The following is a 17,635-nucleotide window of genomic DNA, read 5'->3' on the forward strand; positions in this document are numbered from 1 at the left end:
ACGTGAGGGTACTGCAAGTGTGGAAGAAATATGAGGAATGAGATCTCACTTTCATAGCTGAACTCATGGGTCACACACACAAAGGTGTAAATATTAGGTAAATTGGGAGGAAGGACCAGCCTTGAGAAGGTTAGGGAGGGGAAGCTGGTATCAGAACTGCATCTCAGGAAGAGAGCAACTCTGTGAAGTGAAATAACAAGGAAGAGCATTCTAGGTGTTGGGGAATGCCAGGGCAAAGGTACAGAGAGGGGAAATGGAATGTAGTCAAATCTGTTAAAAAGAGAATGTTTGGTCAGAAGTGTATATTGAGAAATTTCAATATCAGATCACCAAGTCACTGGAAGTTTGACCCTGATTTTCTAAAACTTAAAAATGACCCTGGGAGAAGACTTTAACCACATGCATTTTTTCCTTTTTTCTTTGTGAATAGGGAAGGACGAGCTGCCTTGGTCTCTTCCTTTGGAGTGTTTAAATACCTAACCATGTATGGGATAATTCAGTTCATTGGCACATCTCTGCTTTATTGGGTATGAGGCAATGACCATTTCCTCTAAATGATTATTACATTGTGTGTTACCATAAAAGCATGACCTCTCTCAATCTGGACCAGAACCTTCTCTGAAACGGACCATTCTTTTGCACTGACAAAGTCCTCACCTTTCCCAGGGTCCCACAGCTAGAATGCACCAGAAGCAGTACTTGAAACCAGGACTTTCTCACTCCAAGGCTGATCCTTTATCCACTAGGCGACACTGCTGCATTCAGGAGTTTCCTATTTTGACACAACCTCAAGTCTGGCCCGTGTGTGTGTGTGTGTGTGTGTGTGTGTGTGTGTGTGTGTGTGTGTGTACCCACTGACACACACTTTTGCCGACAGCTTTCATATGAACCAGGGGTTTATAGTTTGTGCTATTTATTATTTCCTAAAACAAAGCAGTGTCTGAGGTAGTGTCAGGCAAATGCTTCTTGGTGAAGCTGAGGTGAACTCTCCTTGCTTGAGCAGAAAGAGCTAGAAGAGAGAATTCAGTTCCTTGGGGGATGCTAGGACTCTGGACAGACACGTGGAGGTCGGGCTTCTCTGAGTCTCTTTGTCCTCATGCATAATGTGAAGGCTGTCCCGGGACACTCTGGTCCCCACAGCTGTGCCTGCTCCTTCTGCCTCCAATGATGTTGGACTCAATTGTTTATCATGTCAAATATGAGTGCTTGGTGTTTGCTTCTGTAGCCCTTTCTGGTTTAACAAGGAAGGACCTGTGGTCTTAGTGGCCCTCACCACAACTCTGGGAAGGAGGTGCTGTCATTATTCTTATTTACAAATGAGAAATCTGAACCTCTGAAGGGGAGGGATTTGCCCATGGTCACTGCAGCTGTCCCAGTGTGTCCCAGGCTGGAGGGGAACTCCAGAGTTAGGTCAGGGTCTGGTTGGTTCGGGTCTTAGAATTCCAAGCTCCTCGAAGAGTGCCCAGCACATGGTAGGTGCTTTCTACATGCTTGCTGGACTGGGCTAGGTTTGGAGAAATCCAGCCCTGGAGGCAGGTGGCAGCCCCGCCTCAGAGGAGATGACAGAGAGGGGAGAGCGACCTCTGTCTGCTCTCAGAAATCTGCAGGGGCCCAGGCAGCTTTCCTACACCTGAGCTTTCCTTTGGAGTCTGAGCTGGCCAGGAGTGGGGTTAGCCTGGAGTGGGCTCCAGCCTTGAGAACAGTCACTTAGAAGAACCCCCAGCACTGTGGTCCCCACCGTGCTCAGTCCGAGAAGACGGCGTCATGGTGGGGATTGTCCCGGCTCTGGTAAGAGGGTGACAGGAGGCTGAGGATGGGAGGAATGGGGTGTCAGCGACTCAGCCTCCATCATGCTTCTCTTCACCAAGGAAGGGTCAGGGAGAACTTGGTGCGTCCAGGGCTGCTTGAGACAGAAGGAAAGAAGGCGAGTTTTGTTTGTTGGGAGAGTCACTGCTTCTCCGGCCGCCCACCCCTCCCACCATATGGTGGGCATGCAAGCACACACGCATTCACACGCGTGCGCACACACTTTCTCCCATACACACATAGACATCCACAGTCCATATATACATGCACACCCATACCTATGCTTATACCTATACAGGTATTCATGCAAACTTAGACCCCCCCCCACATACACACACTAACGACACACACATGAGTTCATCATTCAGTGAGAGGTCACTGGCAGCCAGTCTAGCTCAGACTGTGTGACTTAATATGTGGAAGAAAGCACCTTTACCCGTGCTGCTTCACAAAAATCGGGAAGGTCATTGATTATCACCCCTGCCCCAAAGTGGACACACAACCTCCCACCCTCCCTAGGCTGGCTGCCCTGTGGTGTCTCCAACCCCACCGATCCTAGTGCGTCCTGTGTGGCTCTTGTCCCAGTTGTCCCTCCTGTCAGCCTCCCCTCCCCCAGCCACAACACGTGTAATCATGAATTTTTCTTCTTTTTTTAGCAGTTGCAGCTTTTTGGGAACTACCAGTATCTCATGCAGGACGTGGCCATCACCCTGATGGTCTGTCTAACAAGTAAGCCCCTTAATGAAGTTGGGGGGGCACCTGCCCATTGGCCTTTCAGCCTTCTCTTAAGGGGGAGGAGGGATCAAATCTAGACTGGAAACTGTGTAGAAACAGAGACTCTGAGATGACCCTTCATCAGAGGGAACCCTCTTTCCTGTGAATTCTGGAACAAAGATAGAGCCCTTGTGTGCTGACATGTTCAGCACCGACTCCTTTGGCCAACAGTGCTGCCAGGCAGCCTCCGATGGGATCCTTTGGAGCGTCTCCTGACAGGCCACTGATAAGAGGGAGAAAAAAAGAGCCTGGACAACCCTAGAGACATGCCTGGTTGTCCAGTGTTGGCCTATTGGGACACTGCGCCAGAATCTCAGGAAGCCTAGAAGTGAGGGGTGAGGGGGAGGACTCCTGTGACCCAGCCCCTGCCTCTGGGGGAACGTGGGCCAAGTGGGATATGACCTGGGGCAAACAGGATCATTGGCTTAAAAACAAAAAAAAAATAAGGAAAAAAAGGGGCAGTTAAGTGGCACAGTGGATAAAACACTGTCCCTGGATTCAGGAGGACCTGAATTCAAGTCAGATACTTGACACTTACTGGATGTGTGACCCTGGGCAAATCACTTAACCCTCATTGCCCCAGGGGGAAAAAAGGATCATTGGCTTTCTGGAGTTTTCTCGATGCTGTTTTCCATTTTGGAGGGTAGGATCCTAGAGCTGTATTCAAGAAGAGCTGAAGTCAAATCCTGCCTCAGGCACTTACCAGCCAGAGGACCCTGGGCAAACCACATTTTCCTCATCTGTCAACTGAAGGGGAGATTCAGTGACCTAGACAGTCACTTCTAGCTTTAGCTCTGGGATCCTGTATCCTGGGGTTGATACTCCCACATGGATCAGCCAATCCTCTTGACCCTTTCACCAGCAGTGTGGCTACCCCTGGCTAGACATCACATCACAGTCCAGTCTAATGGAGGCTGCGTGGGATGAGGAGGCTGAGTTGACCCAGGGAATGTCCACCAGAATCCTGCAGGGAAAAAAAGAAAAATTAACATCTTAGATGGGATCATTTCTATCACTTCCTAGATAAAGGGCAGCCTGATGTTGACTATCTGGGCTAAAGATAAATGCCAGAGACTTGTCCTACTCTTGAGGGGGTACGATTAAAAGAGAAACCACTGTCACCTGGGATTCCAGTCTGCAAATTTCTCTGTCTTTTAATGCCCAATAAGGAAAGAGTCCTCACAGTTTGGCTTCAGAGCTAGAAGGAACCTCAGAAGACATGTGGTTCAGTGCCTGCATTTTAAAGAGGAAGAAATGGAGACCAAGGGAGTTTGATGTCCCCAGGGTCATTCAGTTAGGAAGTGGAAAGACAGTGGCATAGGTTGTTGGGGGAACTGTGGGATGGGGCTAGTGAAAGCCTGGCCTTCAGGGAATCCACTAAGGACAGTCACGGTGCTAGGGAAACATAAAGCATTCAAAGAGCTTCCCTGAGTGTGGGCAAATAGCTGCTCTCCAAGATGTGCTGGCTATTTTTACTGGGCACCTCTGCACTTCTAGCATTTGCAAAGTCATGCCCTGGTTGCTGCCCATTAGGACGGGTCAGGGACATTGGAAAGGAAGGCAATCAAAATAGCCTCTGCAGCCTCTGTCCTGGGAGGCCATTGGCAAAGGGACAGATCTAGATCTCAGCTAAGACTCCTTCCAGCTCCCAACTTAGGAGCAACACTACAGGTTCAATTCCAGTTGCATCCAATGCATCTGAATTCAATTAACTGTTTAGTAAGCACCTGTTATGGAGAATGTGGCCGTGGTTGTGGACAAAAGGAGCCTTTGGGAATGTGGTAGGGGTAAAGAAGAAGAAGAAAGTTTGGTGGATGAGTTCCACCATCCAGAAAACTGGATTCTACCCCAAGTCCTGCCTGCTCCCCACTCCTGAGCATGCCAGACATGCTGTCACAACCGAGCCTTCTCTGAACTCCTTTCCAGGCTCATTCCTCAATGACCCCCTTCCACATTCTGAGTTCATTCTGAAACTTGCTTTTGTATATCAGGAGTTCTGTGAGCATCCAGATGTTGTGGGAAGTGAGCTGGCTTTGGATTGGAATCCTGGCCCTGATCCTGCTGAAGGGAAAGCGTTTCCTGTGCCTGGGCCTCAGTTTCCCCCTCCATCAAATGGGAAGCCTCCAGGGTCCTTTCTCACTTCGAACACTTAGACCTTCGAATGGCCTCTAGTGTTTTCATTCCCATCAGAAGTGTAGATGCCAGCCCCTCTGGGCTCATGGTGACAGTTGTTGTAACTTAATGACTAAAAATAGTCATCCTCATGATGAGGAGCATTTCTGAGTGGACAGAGGCTGGTGCTGAAACCATAGACGCAAGAGCCTCAGCTGAGCCTGCAAACTCAAACAGGCCCCTTCTAGCTTTAGGGAGAATCTTCCCAAGTTTGTGCTCTACTCATGAAACCCTCAAGGCCCCAGGTTTCTCTTCCTGCCATGATGCAAAATATTGGTCTGTTTGTTTATTTTTCATTTTTGGCTGGTTTTATTTTTTAAATTATTTTTTCTTAAATTTTATTTTTGGAAAAACCCAGGTGAAAATCCTCTTTCTACCAATGCAGACCATCCCTTCATTTCAGTTTACAGTCTGAGAAAGTCAGTTGGGGATACTGAAAGGCTAAGTGATTTGCCCAAATTTACCCAGACATTTGAAGTTGGAGGTGGAATTTGAACCCAGAGCATCCTGTCGCCGAAGCTGGCTCTTTATTCTCCATGCCACACAGCCACAAATGAGGACAGTTGACTATTTAGCAATTATCTTAGCAATGGTGCATCTATGTATATGATGTCATAGATAGGTTTACAAGCACATATGTACACATGTGTTCTATAGACATCCAAGACACATATAAATCCAGAAGATTGTCAAGGGCAAGTCCACATAAGTGACATTTCACCCAGACTGAAGCTTCCCCTCAATTTGTCTCTTCCAAGTGTCCCCAGGCAACAGCACAGAACATCCCCCATTCCAAAGGTCAGTCTCATTGGGACCACCTCTAAGGAGCACTTCAAAACGCCGCCTGGGGCCATACAGCTTCCTATTTAATGCTGGTGTGATTTTGAAGCCTTTCCTTCTTGTTTCTGGATCAGGCCTGAGGTCCCAGAGGATGGCTCCGGGTCTAGATGCTTGTAGCGATGAAAACAAACACTCTCTGGGTGGTGTCTTCACAGTGGGAGCATGTAAACCAGGGATAACTCTGGCATCTTTTTTTTCCAGTGAGCTCCACTCATGCATACCCAAAGCTGGCTCCATACCGACCTGCCGGACAGCTCATCTCACCCCCCCTGCTGCTCTCTGTGTTTCTGAACACCTGTTTTTCAGGCATTGTGCAGATCTGGGCTTTCCTCTTTGTGAAGCAGCAGCCTTGGTACTGTGAAGTACATCGCTACAGGTGAGGCTGGAGGGGCATTGGTTCAAGAGAGACTGCAGGGGGCAAAAATATGTGCATAAAAATGTAGAATTCCATCAAGAATCTGTAATCTGCTGTGTACATGCAGCCCTTAATTATCTTTAAAAGATGAAACTGTCTCATTATCAAAGACCTCACAGAAAACGTTTTGACAGCATTTTCAGCCATTTTTTCAGTCCTGTTTGACTTCATGACCCCATTTGGGGTTCTCTTGGCAGAGATACTGGAGTGGTTTGGCATTTCTTCTCCAGCTCATTTTGCAGATCAGGAAACTGAAGCAAACAGTCTTAGATGACTTAGCCAAGGGCACACAGCTTAGTGTCTGAGGCCAGATTTGAGCTCAGGAAGATGAGTCTTGCTGACTCCAAGCCTGGTTCTCTATCCACTGCATCATCTATCTGTCCCTTTCTACAGCATCCCTTCCCCCAATTATCAAGCCTCCAGACTCCTCTTTCTGTCTTTAACAACCCTCGTTATCAAGGAGCTCCTCTACGTATAACTTAAGTTTGTTTACATCTTAAACCATTAGTTTTATGTGTAACAGAACACTATACCGTAGTGTACGCATTGTACATAGGGGAGTGCCCTGCAAACCATGCAGTATAATAATGTACTATGCTGTGTGATACTGTAATATAACGTTGCCCCATTCTGTATCCTCCATTGTACAAAACTGTGGGAAGCATGTCATGCTAGCCTTTCCAGTGTGGCATAATGCTATATGACATTCTACTCCATCTCACTCCTCCCCTCTTCTGGGTCACTCTCCCCATCCCATCTGACCGCACTCCATCCCATACTATGTGGCAGTAATTCTCAAGCTTTGGGGTCTCAGAAGCCTCTTAAAATTATGATGGACACCCCCAGTGCTCTTGTTAATGTGGGTTATAGCTATGAATGTTTGTTACATTAGAAATGAAAGCATATTTTCTGAGTGCTCAAGAAGGCTTTGGCTTTATCCCATGATATTGAGAGAGTTAGTAAGACAAATTTCAAGGAAATGGCCTACGATGAGATCCGATGTGATGGCTTTTACCCAATGACAACTGGATTCAGAAATTTTATTGTCCCCTTCCTTGGATCATAGATTTTAGAGTAGGAAGGAACCATAGAGGTCACCTAGTCCAATCCCTGAAATTTTTACAGATGAGGAAACTGAGGTTACTATCACACGATACTGGCGTCGTAGTTGAGTATTAGAAAGTGTATTGGATCCTGCCTCTGTGTCTCTAGCAAAGTACTTTTTCCTTTCTGGGATTGGCTTCATCACTTGTAAAATGACAGATTAGATTATACAACCTCTAACGTCCCTTCTAGCTCCCTAAATCTATGACCAGATGGCCTTATTAATAAAGACACTAGAATAGATGCTAAAACATTCATTTTGCTGGTTCTCACTTATACATTTATTCTTTATCTCCTCCTCTTAGAAATCCTAGGTTCTTCAAGGCTCAGCCTTCAAGGCATAAGCCCTTCTTTTGCTAGTGCCTTCTTCACTCTCCAAAATTACTGAGGATTTGTTTAATATATTTTTTCTGTATTTGTTTATCTTTGTGCATGTTGTTTATTAACAATAAAGTGTCATCTGTGACTCAAAAAAAAGAAAAGAAAAGATATGAAAGCCTATTATTATGGAAATAGTTTGAGCCCCAGATACCCTACAAGTGCCCATGAAGCACACTTTGAGAACTCCTGTTGTATATCCTCCTGAGGCAGCAAAGCAGTTGGTGGCTAGTGTTGGGTTTGGAGGCAGGAAGTCCCAAGTTTGAATCTTGAGTCAGAGACTAGCTTCAGTCTCCCTCAGTTTCCTCATCTGTAAAAAGGGGGTAATAATAGTACCTACCTCCATCAAATGAGGTGATACTTGTCAGGCCCTTTGCAAACCTTACAGCTGCCCTAGAAATGTGTGCTGTTTATTATTACCATGCTCTCGTGTACCATGCCATGCTGTGCTGTCCTGGGAAGTGCAGGAAGTCTCAGCTTTGTATCTCTAGGGCCTAGCACAATGTCCAGCATCTACTAGGCACTTAATAATTGCTACCTTCTTGATAGACACTTCATTATACCAAATTACTATACTGTACTCTAATACTATTATATACTGTAATAGACTAGACGTCCACTGGGAGCTTTAGATCTATCTATCTGAGCACAGTGAGAAGCAGTGTATGTACTTTTTTGGGGTGGTGGGGGCAATGAGGGTTAAGTGACTTGCCCAGGGTCACACAGCTAGTAAGTGTCAAGTGTCTGAGGTCAGATCTGAACTCAGGTCCTACTGAATCCAGGGCCAGTGCTTTATCCATCATGCCACCTCTCTGCCCCCGAGTGTATGTACTCTTGTAGAAAGAGAAGCAGCTTCCAAGCTGGGAAGAGCTGGGGTGCATCCCCCTTCTGACACACTATGGTTGTCTGACCCCAGCAAGTGGTTCTGACCACTCACTGGGACTCTAGAGGAGACAGTGACTCACATTAGATGAGGAATTCTGTACTAGGGGCTCCCTACACACATGAAGACACAAGTCTAGTCAATTAAAAATGTTTCTCCTAGCTGTTGCGACTGCCTTTGTTATTATCCAGACCTCCCTTTGCTTGGGGACCATTTTCCTTTTCTCACAAGGTCCATTATTTCTCATTGAATTCTCATTTTGATTTTGTTTGTTTCTTCTCGAAGTCTTTAAGTCTCCACGGTTACCAAATTCCTTTGCAATTATCCAAGCTACTGGCCATTCTTGTGCCCTGCCAAGTCATTCCTTGCTCTCCTCCCTTCCATTGGGGATGGTCAAGTTGCTCAGGCCATTGACTACGTGCTGCTGCCATGTTCTTTTGGACAATCTTCAAGCCAATTGGACCCATCGGTCTGATCTGTCTTTCCTTGTTTTGGGAAGATTATGTCAGGTGGGATGGAACCAAGCACAATGCTGGCGCTTGTCACACTCGATGGCTTCTGCTTTTGATGGAATTCTTTGATGCTTTTGAAAGCACAAAGAGAAAGTGAAGGGGAGGCTTCTCTTCCTGTTAATAGAGTGAGAAGACCCTCTCCGAGCAAGGAAGCTTTGTGGAATAAAAATGAAAGGATGGCTCCACTTTATGAGGTGTGTTCAGAGGAGAATCAAAGCTTCCTCCTTCAGTGCCTCATCTGAAACTTTCTCCCCCCTCTCCCACTCCCCACCTCTTTTCCTTCCATTTCTCAGCAGGCAAACTGGATGACAACCCCCTTTCCCTCTCCCCCTGCAAGTCTTCTCTCTGCAATATTGCTGGGGAAGGCGAGCAGCTTCCTGATAGGGGGATCTCCCTTGGAGGAGAGAGGTACTGTCTTTTATCAGCAGCCATACAAACTCTGCTTATGACAGGATTATTTCTCTCCCCACGCAGTAATAGGCACCAGACAACAAAGGCTGCCTTTGGCAGTGCCTTGATTTACATGGATGTCTGGAGTATAGGAAGAAATCCAGCAGAATTCTGTTCCTCTGCCTATGCCTTTATGATCCCACCACCCACTCTGTGAACAAAACACACATTTTGCTCTTGTTGGGAAGCCCCATTGCTAGCACATCCTCACTTATTTGCATTTAGACTATTCAATTACTTGTTAAGCACTTACTATGTGCCAGGCACTGGGAATCCAAATACAAAGAATGAATCTACCCCTCCCCACAAGTTGCTTACATTCTAATAAGGAAGAGAAGGACACATGTAAATTCTTTTTTTTTTTTTTTTACCTTCGGGGCAATGAGGGTTAAGTGACTTGTCCAGGGTCACACAGCTAGTAAGCGTCAATTGTCTGAGGCCAGATTTGAACTCAGGTCCTCCTGAATCCAGGGTGAGTGCTTTATCCACTAAGCCACCTAGTTGCCCCAGGACATGTGTAAATTCAGACAGGGGTTGTCTCCCAGGCAACTACAACTCTCATGTTATTTCACACCAATTTCTATGTACTTATTTGGCACATGCAAGTGTATACACATGTTAAAATATATGCTCCTTGAGGACAGGGATGGCTTCATTGTTCTTACCTGTTTTCTCATGCTTCAGAGGGTCCCTGGTACCAGGTAAGCACTTAATAAATGCTTGTTGATTGTTTATTGAAGATGAGGGTTCATGTCAAGCAAGGAAGCCAAAGGACATCCCTGCATGAGTAGCAGGCACTCCTTTGTCCTTATTTGGGGGGGGGGGAAGAGCCCAAGCTACCAGGGAATTTTGTGTTGAGAACTGGGTGTCCAGGAAACCATATTTTGGTAAAGAGCTGATGAGCAGTGAAGCTTTCCTGCGTTTCCTCCCCAAGTGGGAGATGACGGGTCCACCACTTGGGGCCATTCATTGTTTGTGTGATTGACTCAGCCTCGGTATTCAGGAAGATGTCCCCATACCACACAACAATGCTCATGTTGTTCTTATCCCCACTAGCCAATCAGATAAGAGTGGAAAGAGAAGTGCCCTAAATGCTGATGCTTCCTTTCAGTGGGTGCTACATGGTCAACCGAAGTGATTCCTTCTCCAATGCCAGTGTAGTCAGCAACTTGACGATGGGGAATGGGACACTGACTCCGAATTCCATCCTGAGTTTTGAGAGCACCACCCTGTGGCCCATTGCCACACTCAACTGCATCATAGTGGCCTTCATCTTCTCAAAGGGGAAGCCATTCCGAAAGCCCATCTACACGAACTGTGAGTAGCTGTATCCAATCAAGCTTCTTTTAGATAATTCAGCAGGGTTCTCACCCCACCTGAGTCTCACAAAACTGAAAATGAAGTCATGTCAACTCCTACAACCCTCCCCACCCCTACACAGACACACAGACACAGACACAGACACACACACACACACACACAGACACACACAGACACACACACACACACACACACACACACACACACACACACACCTTTACTGTGCTTGACTTTATAATAGGAACTTTGCAGTATCCCCTGAAACTGGCTAGCTGTGAAACCCTGGTGAGCCAATCAAGCATCAGTGAATTAACAAACATGTATTAAGTGCCTCTCATATGCCAGATGGCCAGGGCTCACCTCTGGGGTCACAAAGATGAAGAATGAGACAATTTCTGTTCCTCTCAAGGACTTGTCAGGGGGACAAGTGCATCTACAAATGTATGGAATAAATACAAAATCAAAACAAAATCTTTCAATATAATTTAGTTAAAGGGGACATAGCACAAAAAGATTTAAACTTTCTGAGCCTCTTTCCTTATTTGTAAAATGGGGATAATAATACCTCGTCATAGGATTGTTGTTAGGCTCAAATGAGATAATTGGTATAAAGTGCTTTGCAAAAATTCTGTGCTCTATAAATGTCAGCTACCATCACTATTATTTTAAAATACTTATTCTCCAAATGCTTAGTGGACCACCTCTTCTGCAGTCAGGCCCAGAGGAAACAGGGGGTTTATACTGAATAGAAGGATTTTTTTTTTTAAAGCAGGAGTTGTTAAAATTAGAAATGAGGATGTGGGATATCTGTCCCCTGGAGATTTTTTGATGAGTGGGGGGAGATGTGTAGCTTAATAGACAAGGTGGTCATGGATTATAGCTATAGAGATGGAAGTGATCTTCAAGGTCATCTGGTTCAAGCCCTTCAATTTTTACACAGGAGGAACTGAAGCTGGGAGAGAAGTGTCTTGTTCAAGGTCACAGAGATGTTCATCCAAACCTAATCCAGCTCTCCTTCCACTATGCCACATTACCTCTTAGTCAGGCTTCCTTTCCAGTCACTCACAGATCTCATTGGCTTCTGTGGATTTAATTACTATCTGTCTGCTGATAATTCTCAGATCCACCTTTCTGGCACAACTTCTCTGCTGATGTCCAGTCTCACATCTCCAACAGCTTTTCAAACATATTCAACTCAGAATGTCCAAAACAGAACTCATTATCTTTTCCCCTAAACCTTCTACCCCTCCAACCTTCCATATTACTGTATAGAGTAACAACCATCCTCCCCTCCCTCAGGCTCCCAACCTAGGAGTCACGCTGGACTCACCATTCTCTCATACCCCATATCTGATATAGTGCCAAAGTCTGTCAATTTTACTTCTCCAACATTCTTGTCAATTTCATCTTTGAAATCTCTCTTGTCTATTTCAATGAAATGTAGCATTTCTTGTCTATTTCACCTCTGCAGCATCTCTTGTAGATTACATCTCTGCAGCATCTTATTGATTTCATCTTTGCAACATCTCTTGTCTATTTCACCTATGCAACATTTCTTGCTGATTTCACCTTTGCATCATTTCTTGTCCATTTCACCTCAGCAACATCTTTTGTTAATTTCACCTCTGCAACATCTGTCCTCTGACACTACTCCTACCTTGGTGCAGAACCTTTTCACCTCACACCAGGACCATTGCAATAACTGCTGGGGGGTGGTGGGCCTGCCTCAAGTCTCTCTCCATTCTAGTCTATCCTCCATTCAGCCACTAAAGTGATTTTCCTTTTAAAGCACATGTTACCCCTCTACTCAATAAATCCCAGTGGTTCCCTATCACCTCCAGGTTCAAAACAAAAACCCATTATAACCCAGCTCCCTCCTATCTTTCCAGTTTTCTTACAGCTTACTCCTCAACATGTACTCTTTGATCGAGTGGCACTGGTCTCCTGGCTGTCCCAAGAGCAAGACACTGTCCCATAGATTTGGAATACTCTCCCTCCTCATCTCTGCTTCCTGGCTTCCTTGACTTCCTTTAAGTCCCAACTAAAATCCTGTCTTCTGCAGGAAGACATTTCCAATTCCTCTTGATTCTCCCTCTTCATTATTTTTATTCATCCTGTTTATAGCATGTGCATATTTATTTGCTTGTTACCTGCCTCATTAGATTATGAGGTCCTTGAGGGGAGTCTTTTTCTCTTTTTTTGCACCTCTAGCACTTAGCATAGTGCCAGGCATATAGTAGATGTTTAATTAATGTTTATTGACTGGCTGACTGTGACTCATTACTGGGACATCTGTGATTAACTAGTCACATGTGTTGATAGCTTTATTAAGTAGGCCAGTGCAGGAAGCCATCTGCCAAGACAGCCAACTTGTGTTGTCACTCCCAACAGCTGGGACAATTTTGATCTTATGGAATGGAAATCAGTAATAACTATTGGTTGCCATTGAAGCATATATAGTTCATTCCAGTTGTGACAGAATATGTATAGGAGAAGACTGAGTCTCTTGAGGTTGGAATGAACAGGAATTCCAAGTCCCTAGCAGCCTGGCATCAGTAGTATCCTAGAGGTACAGGGCTGCTTAGGTCTTTCCCAGCTCCCTTTGAAGGAGACCATTGAAAATGAGGGACCCTGACTTCTCCATCCAGTTGTAGACAAGAAGATGAGAAAGGCTTTCTATACCACAACACTGTAGGGAAGGGGCTCAAGGGCTATTTGGGGATTTGTGTACTCACTGCTGACCTAAACTTTTCTCCCTCTGGGATAGCTTCTTGGGGAGGCTTTTAAAATAGCAATTCCAGAGTTCCACCAATAGATGGAGATGAAGGTTGCACAATCAAGTGAGCAAAGATCCTTCTACAGGTTGGATGATGGCAGTATAGGTTGAAAGTTCTAGAGGAAAAGAACCTCAGAGGCCCTCTAGTACAACCATGCCCCCCATTTTACATATGAGGAAACTGAGACACAGAGAGGTGTCCAAGGTCAGACAATTTGAAAGTGGAAGAACCAGGACTAGGACCTAAGCATGATGCAACATTCAGTACAATTTCTACAAATTCTAGTTTAGTACAACTTGACATTTACTTTTTGCTAGGATTAACATCAAGAATCCATGTTGATTTTAGTGGGGAAACTTAAAGTTGAGAAATCATAAAAAAAAAAAAAAACTATGCTAAAATACAAGAGTAAACAGAAATGGAGGGGAGAATGGCCTGGCTGGAGAAGTTCATACTAGCTGAGGATCACAGCTCTGAGGTCCCTGTTACTGGATCTTTAACCACATCATGCCCCCTAACTGTGAATGTCCCCCAAGACTCAGTGCTGAGTCTTTTTTTCAACTGTTTCATCAGCTCCCATGGGATCCATTGGTATTGGTTTGTAGACAACTCTCAGATCTATGGACTCAGCTTTGTCTTTCTCCTATGCTCCAGGCTAGCCCCCAAACCTTCTTATTGAACTATCTGCTGGGGGATCTTCAGGCATCTCCAAAGCAAAACAGAAACAATTACTTTCCCCCTGAAATCTATTACTGAATTTCCCAGTTACTATGGGGTCCCTTATCCTTCCAATCCCCCAAGCTTACAACCCCATCACTCACCAACACTAGTATCCGATCTATTGCCAAGTTGTATCATTTTTTTCCTTTCCAACATTTATCATAGCCATTCACTTTTCTCCTTTTACTTAGCTACCACCCTATTGCAAGCCATCATGTCCTCTTACCATAAAGATTACAATGGCCTTCTAACTGGTCATTATTTTTAGGTTCTCTCCTCTCCAATCCATCCTTTTCCTAGTTTCCAAAGTAACTTTCCCAAAGCACAGATCTGACCCTACGTCAGCTCCAGTGGTTCTTTATTACAGTGGTATTTTTAGGATTAAATTAAGACTTGTTGGGTATTAATGCATTCCTGCCCATCACACACATTTCAGGCTATCCAAACTAGCCCTCCTGTTTCCCCATAAATGATTTGATCTTGTCTCATTTTTTGCACAGGGTTTTTCCTGTATACATATTATCTCCCTCTATAGAATGTAATTTCCCTGAGAGTAGTGATTGACTTCTTTTTATCTTTGAATGATCAGTTCCTAGTATTGAGCCTGGCCATGGTAAGCATTGAAAGCTGTCTTGTTGACTAATTGATGGGTTGATAGACCTGAGAGAACAAGTACAAGGCACATAATCTTTGTTTAATAAATGCTTGTGGCTTGAGCTTGTTCTCTTGTACTTTTCCTTTTAGTAAAATCATTGGTCAATGCCTCCTCCTCTTATAAAATATACCCCCCACAATTCTATCAGGGGAGAGTTGGCAGATAGAATAGGGATGAGGTGTTTCATTTCCATCTATTTACATCACAAGGAAGAAGCAGTTGTGGTAAGTGGTATTCACTGGAGCATGGATAGTTTATTACAAATGAGGCAGATGAAACTCTCTGATGATGTTAGACTCCCTGAGAGGAAAAGGACATTCATTTTTACAAGGCTTCAGAAAGCCTTCATTGAGGAATTCTCTGTTACCCTTAATGCACTCTTCAATGGCAAGGAGATCACAGCCCTCACCATTTAAAAATGTACTTACACATTTTGGTTCTGACACAACAACCCTTCTAAAATATTTTATTTTTTTTTAGTTAAGAAGTATTTTAATTCATCTGTCCCTCCCCCTACATTCTCCCCTCTCACTATTGAAAAAAGAGATAAACCTTTCAATACTATATAATCCAGCGAAACAAATTTCCCCATTAACCATGTCCAAAAATGCGTCTGTCTGCATTTTACACTCATCATCTCATTGGCAGAAGGTGAGTGGTATGTTTCATCTTCATTATTTTGGAGTCTCATTGCTCTGCCAAAGTTCTAAACTCATTCAAGGTTGTTTTTCTCTCTAATGTTGTCATAATCAAATGGAATATTATTGTGTCATAAGAATGACACAATAATGATCAAAATTTGTTGAGCCATTTTCCAAGAGGACTTCCTTGGTTTCCAATTTTTGGCTACTATGAAAAGAGCTGTTATAAATTATTTTATGCAGATAGATCTTTTGCTTCCTCCTCTGCTTTCTTTGTGGGTATAAACCTAGTAGTGGGCATTGCTGGGTCAAAGAAGACATAGTTTAGTAACTTTGGACATAGCTCCAAATTGCTTTCCAAAGTGGCTTGACCAATTCATAGCTCTACCAACAGTGCCCTACTGTACCCATTTCCTCACAATCCCTCCATCATTTGTCTGCTTTTTTCATCTTTGCATGTTTGAATGGTGTGAGGTGGAATCTCAGACATGCTTTAATTTGCATTTTATCTTGGATTCCTTTTGGGGGTCGGGCAATGAGGGTTAAATGACTTGCCCAGGTTCACATAGCTAGTAAGTATCAAGTGTCTGAGGCCAGATTTGAACTCAGGTCCTCCTTAATCCAGGGCCGGTGCTTTATCCACTGCACTACCTACCTGCCCCCCAGCTTACATTACTTTTAAAAATGACTTTTCAAATCCTTTGACCATCTATCTATCTATTGAATAATGGCCCTCAGTTTTATAAATTTCAATCAGTTCCTTTTATATAACTTGGCTATGAGAGCTTTATACAACAACTATATTAAGCAATGTCTATATAATATTTCCTGTAGCACAGAGAAAACAATATTAAACCAAATCCTCTGATAGATCAATTGTTAGTGGGAGACCAAATAACATTTCAAACTCTTATTGTATCAATTCTGAACAGAGAGAAAGGGTGTTTTAACTCTAGTTATCTGGAATCATCACTGGTATTTCATTTGAATTCTATTGACATTGAATGTTCTCTACACTCATGTCATTACAATCACAGTGTAAATCGATGAGATCATTGAATTTGAGAGTTGAAAGTTGCCCATTTGGTCCAACTAATTAATAGCCATGAGATACTCCTCGTCCTAACATGTACAAGCAGCTTGCCAGCCTCTCCTTGGAGACTCCCACAAAGAGAGAACTCACTACTTTTCCAAGCAGTTGATTTTCCTTTTGAACATTGTTCAAGTGTGATTTCTTCTCTTGCCTTTTTCACTTTGCATCAGTTCACAGACTTTCCCCATGTTTCTCTGAATTCCTCTTACCTGTCCATACTTATGGCCTACATTATATTATATTTACACACTGACATTTCTTCAGCCATTTCCTAATTAGTGAATACTCATTTTATTTTCAGATTTTTGCCGATAAAAAGTGGTGCTTTGAATATTTTGTCATTCAAGGGAACTTTTATTTTTGCCCTTGATTTCCTGGGGGGTATAAATGCAGTAGGAGAATGATTGGGTCACAGAGTATGAACAATTTAGGGACTTTTCACATAATTTCAAATTGTTTCCAGAAAAATGGGGCCAATTCACAGCGCCACCAACAGTCTGTATTCCTGTCTTCCCCCAGCCCTTCTAATATTGACAATTTGTCTTTTACAATCTTTGCAAATTTAATGATTGTGAAGTATAACTTTAGAGTTGTCTTAATTTTCTTTTCTCTTCTGAATAATTTGACTTAATCTTTCATGTAGTTGATGATGGTATACATTTCTTCTTTCATAGACTATTATCATTTATTCATGACTTATTTTTGCAGAATGGCTCTTGACCTTATCTTTTATGGGGGTCAATTCCCCATAGATTTTGAATGTTACAAGTTTTTACAGATACTCTGTTACTTTTTTCTTGAGAATTGTTCCTTAGAAGGAATTTCTTAAGGAATCTTCACTTTTTAAATGTCCTGATACATTTTAAAGCATTCATGATGCACGCAAGATAAGAAAAGCTTATCTTAGCAGTAGACAAGTTCTTTACTGAAGAGTCCCTGACATTACCTCATGTACCCACAATGGTCTTCCTAGAGTAACCCAGCTATCTCTGTGTTCCTTCAGATCTCTTTTCATTCCTGCTGGTCTCTGCCCTTGGTGTGACAATTTTCATTACATTTGCTGACATTCCTGTGATATATAGCGGAATGGAGGTG

The 17,635-nt window shown here is 43.7% G+C and overlaps 1 protein-coding gene across 1 annotated transcript in view; it reads left to right on the plus strand.

Annotated features, from left to right (window-relative positions):
- The window catches only part of ATP13A5 (ATPase 13A5), a 90,575-nt gene that overhangs the window by 67,211 nt on the left and 5,729 nt on the right, over positions 1-17,635 (plus strand). Inside the window, exons 24-28 of the mRNA XM_043997106.1 lie at positions 431-527; positions 2,463-2,535; positions 5,794-5,968; positions 10,446-10,651; positions 17,544-17,632. Coding sequence (XP_043853041.1) covers positions 431-527; positions 2,463-2,535; positions 5,794-5,968; positions 10,446-10,651; positions 17,544-17,632 — 640 coding nt within the window. The remainder of the gene's footprint in view (positions 1-430; positions 528-2,462; positions 2,536-5,793; positions 5,969-10,445; positions 10,652-17,543; positions 17,633-17,635) is intronic.

This window comes from Dromiciops gliroides, chromosome 3 (assembly GCF_019393635.1).
Source record: "Dromiciops gliroides isolate mDroGli1 chromosome 3, mDroGli1.pri, whole genome shotgun sequence".
Taxonomy (NCBI): Eukaryota; Metazoa; Chordata; class Mammalia; order Microbiotheria; family Microbiotheriidae; genus Dromiciops; species Dromiciops gliroides.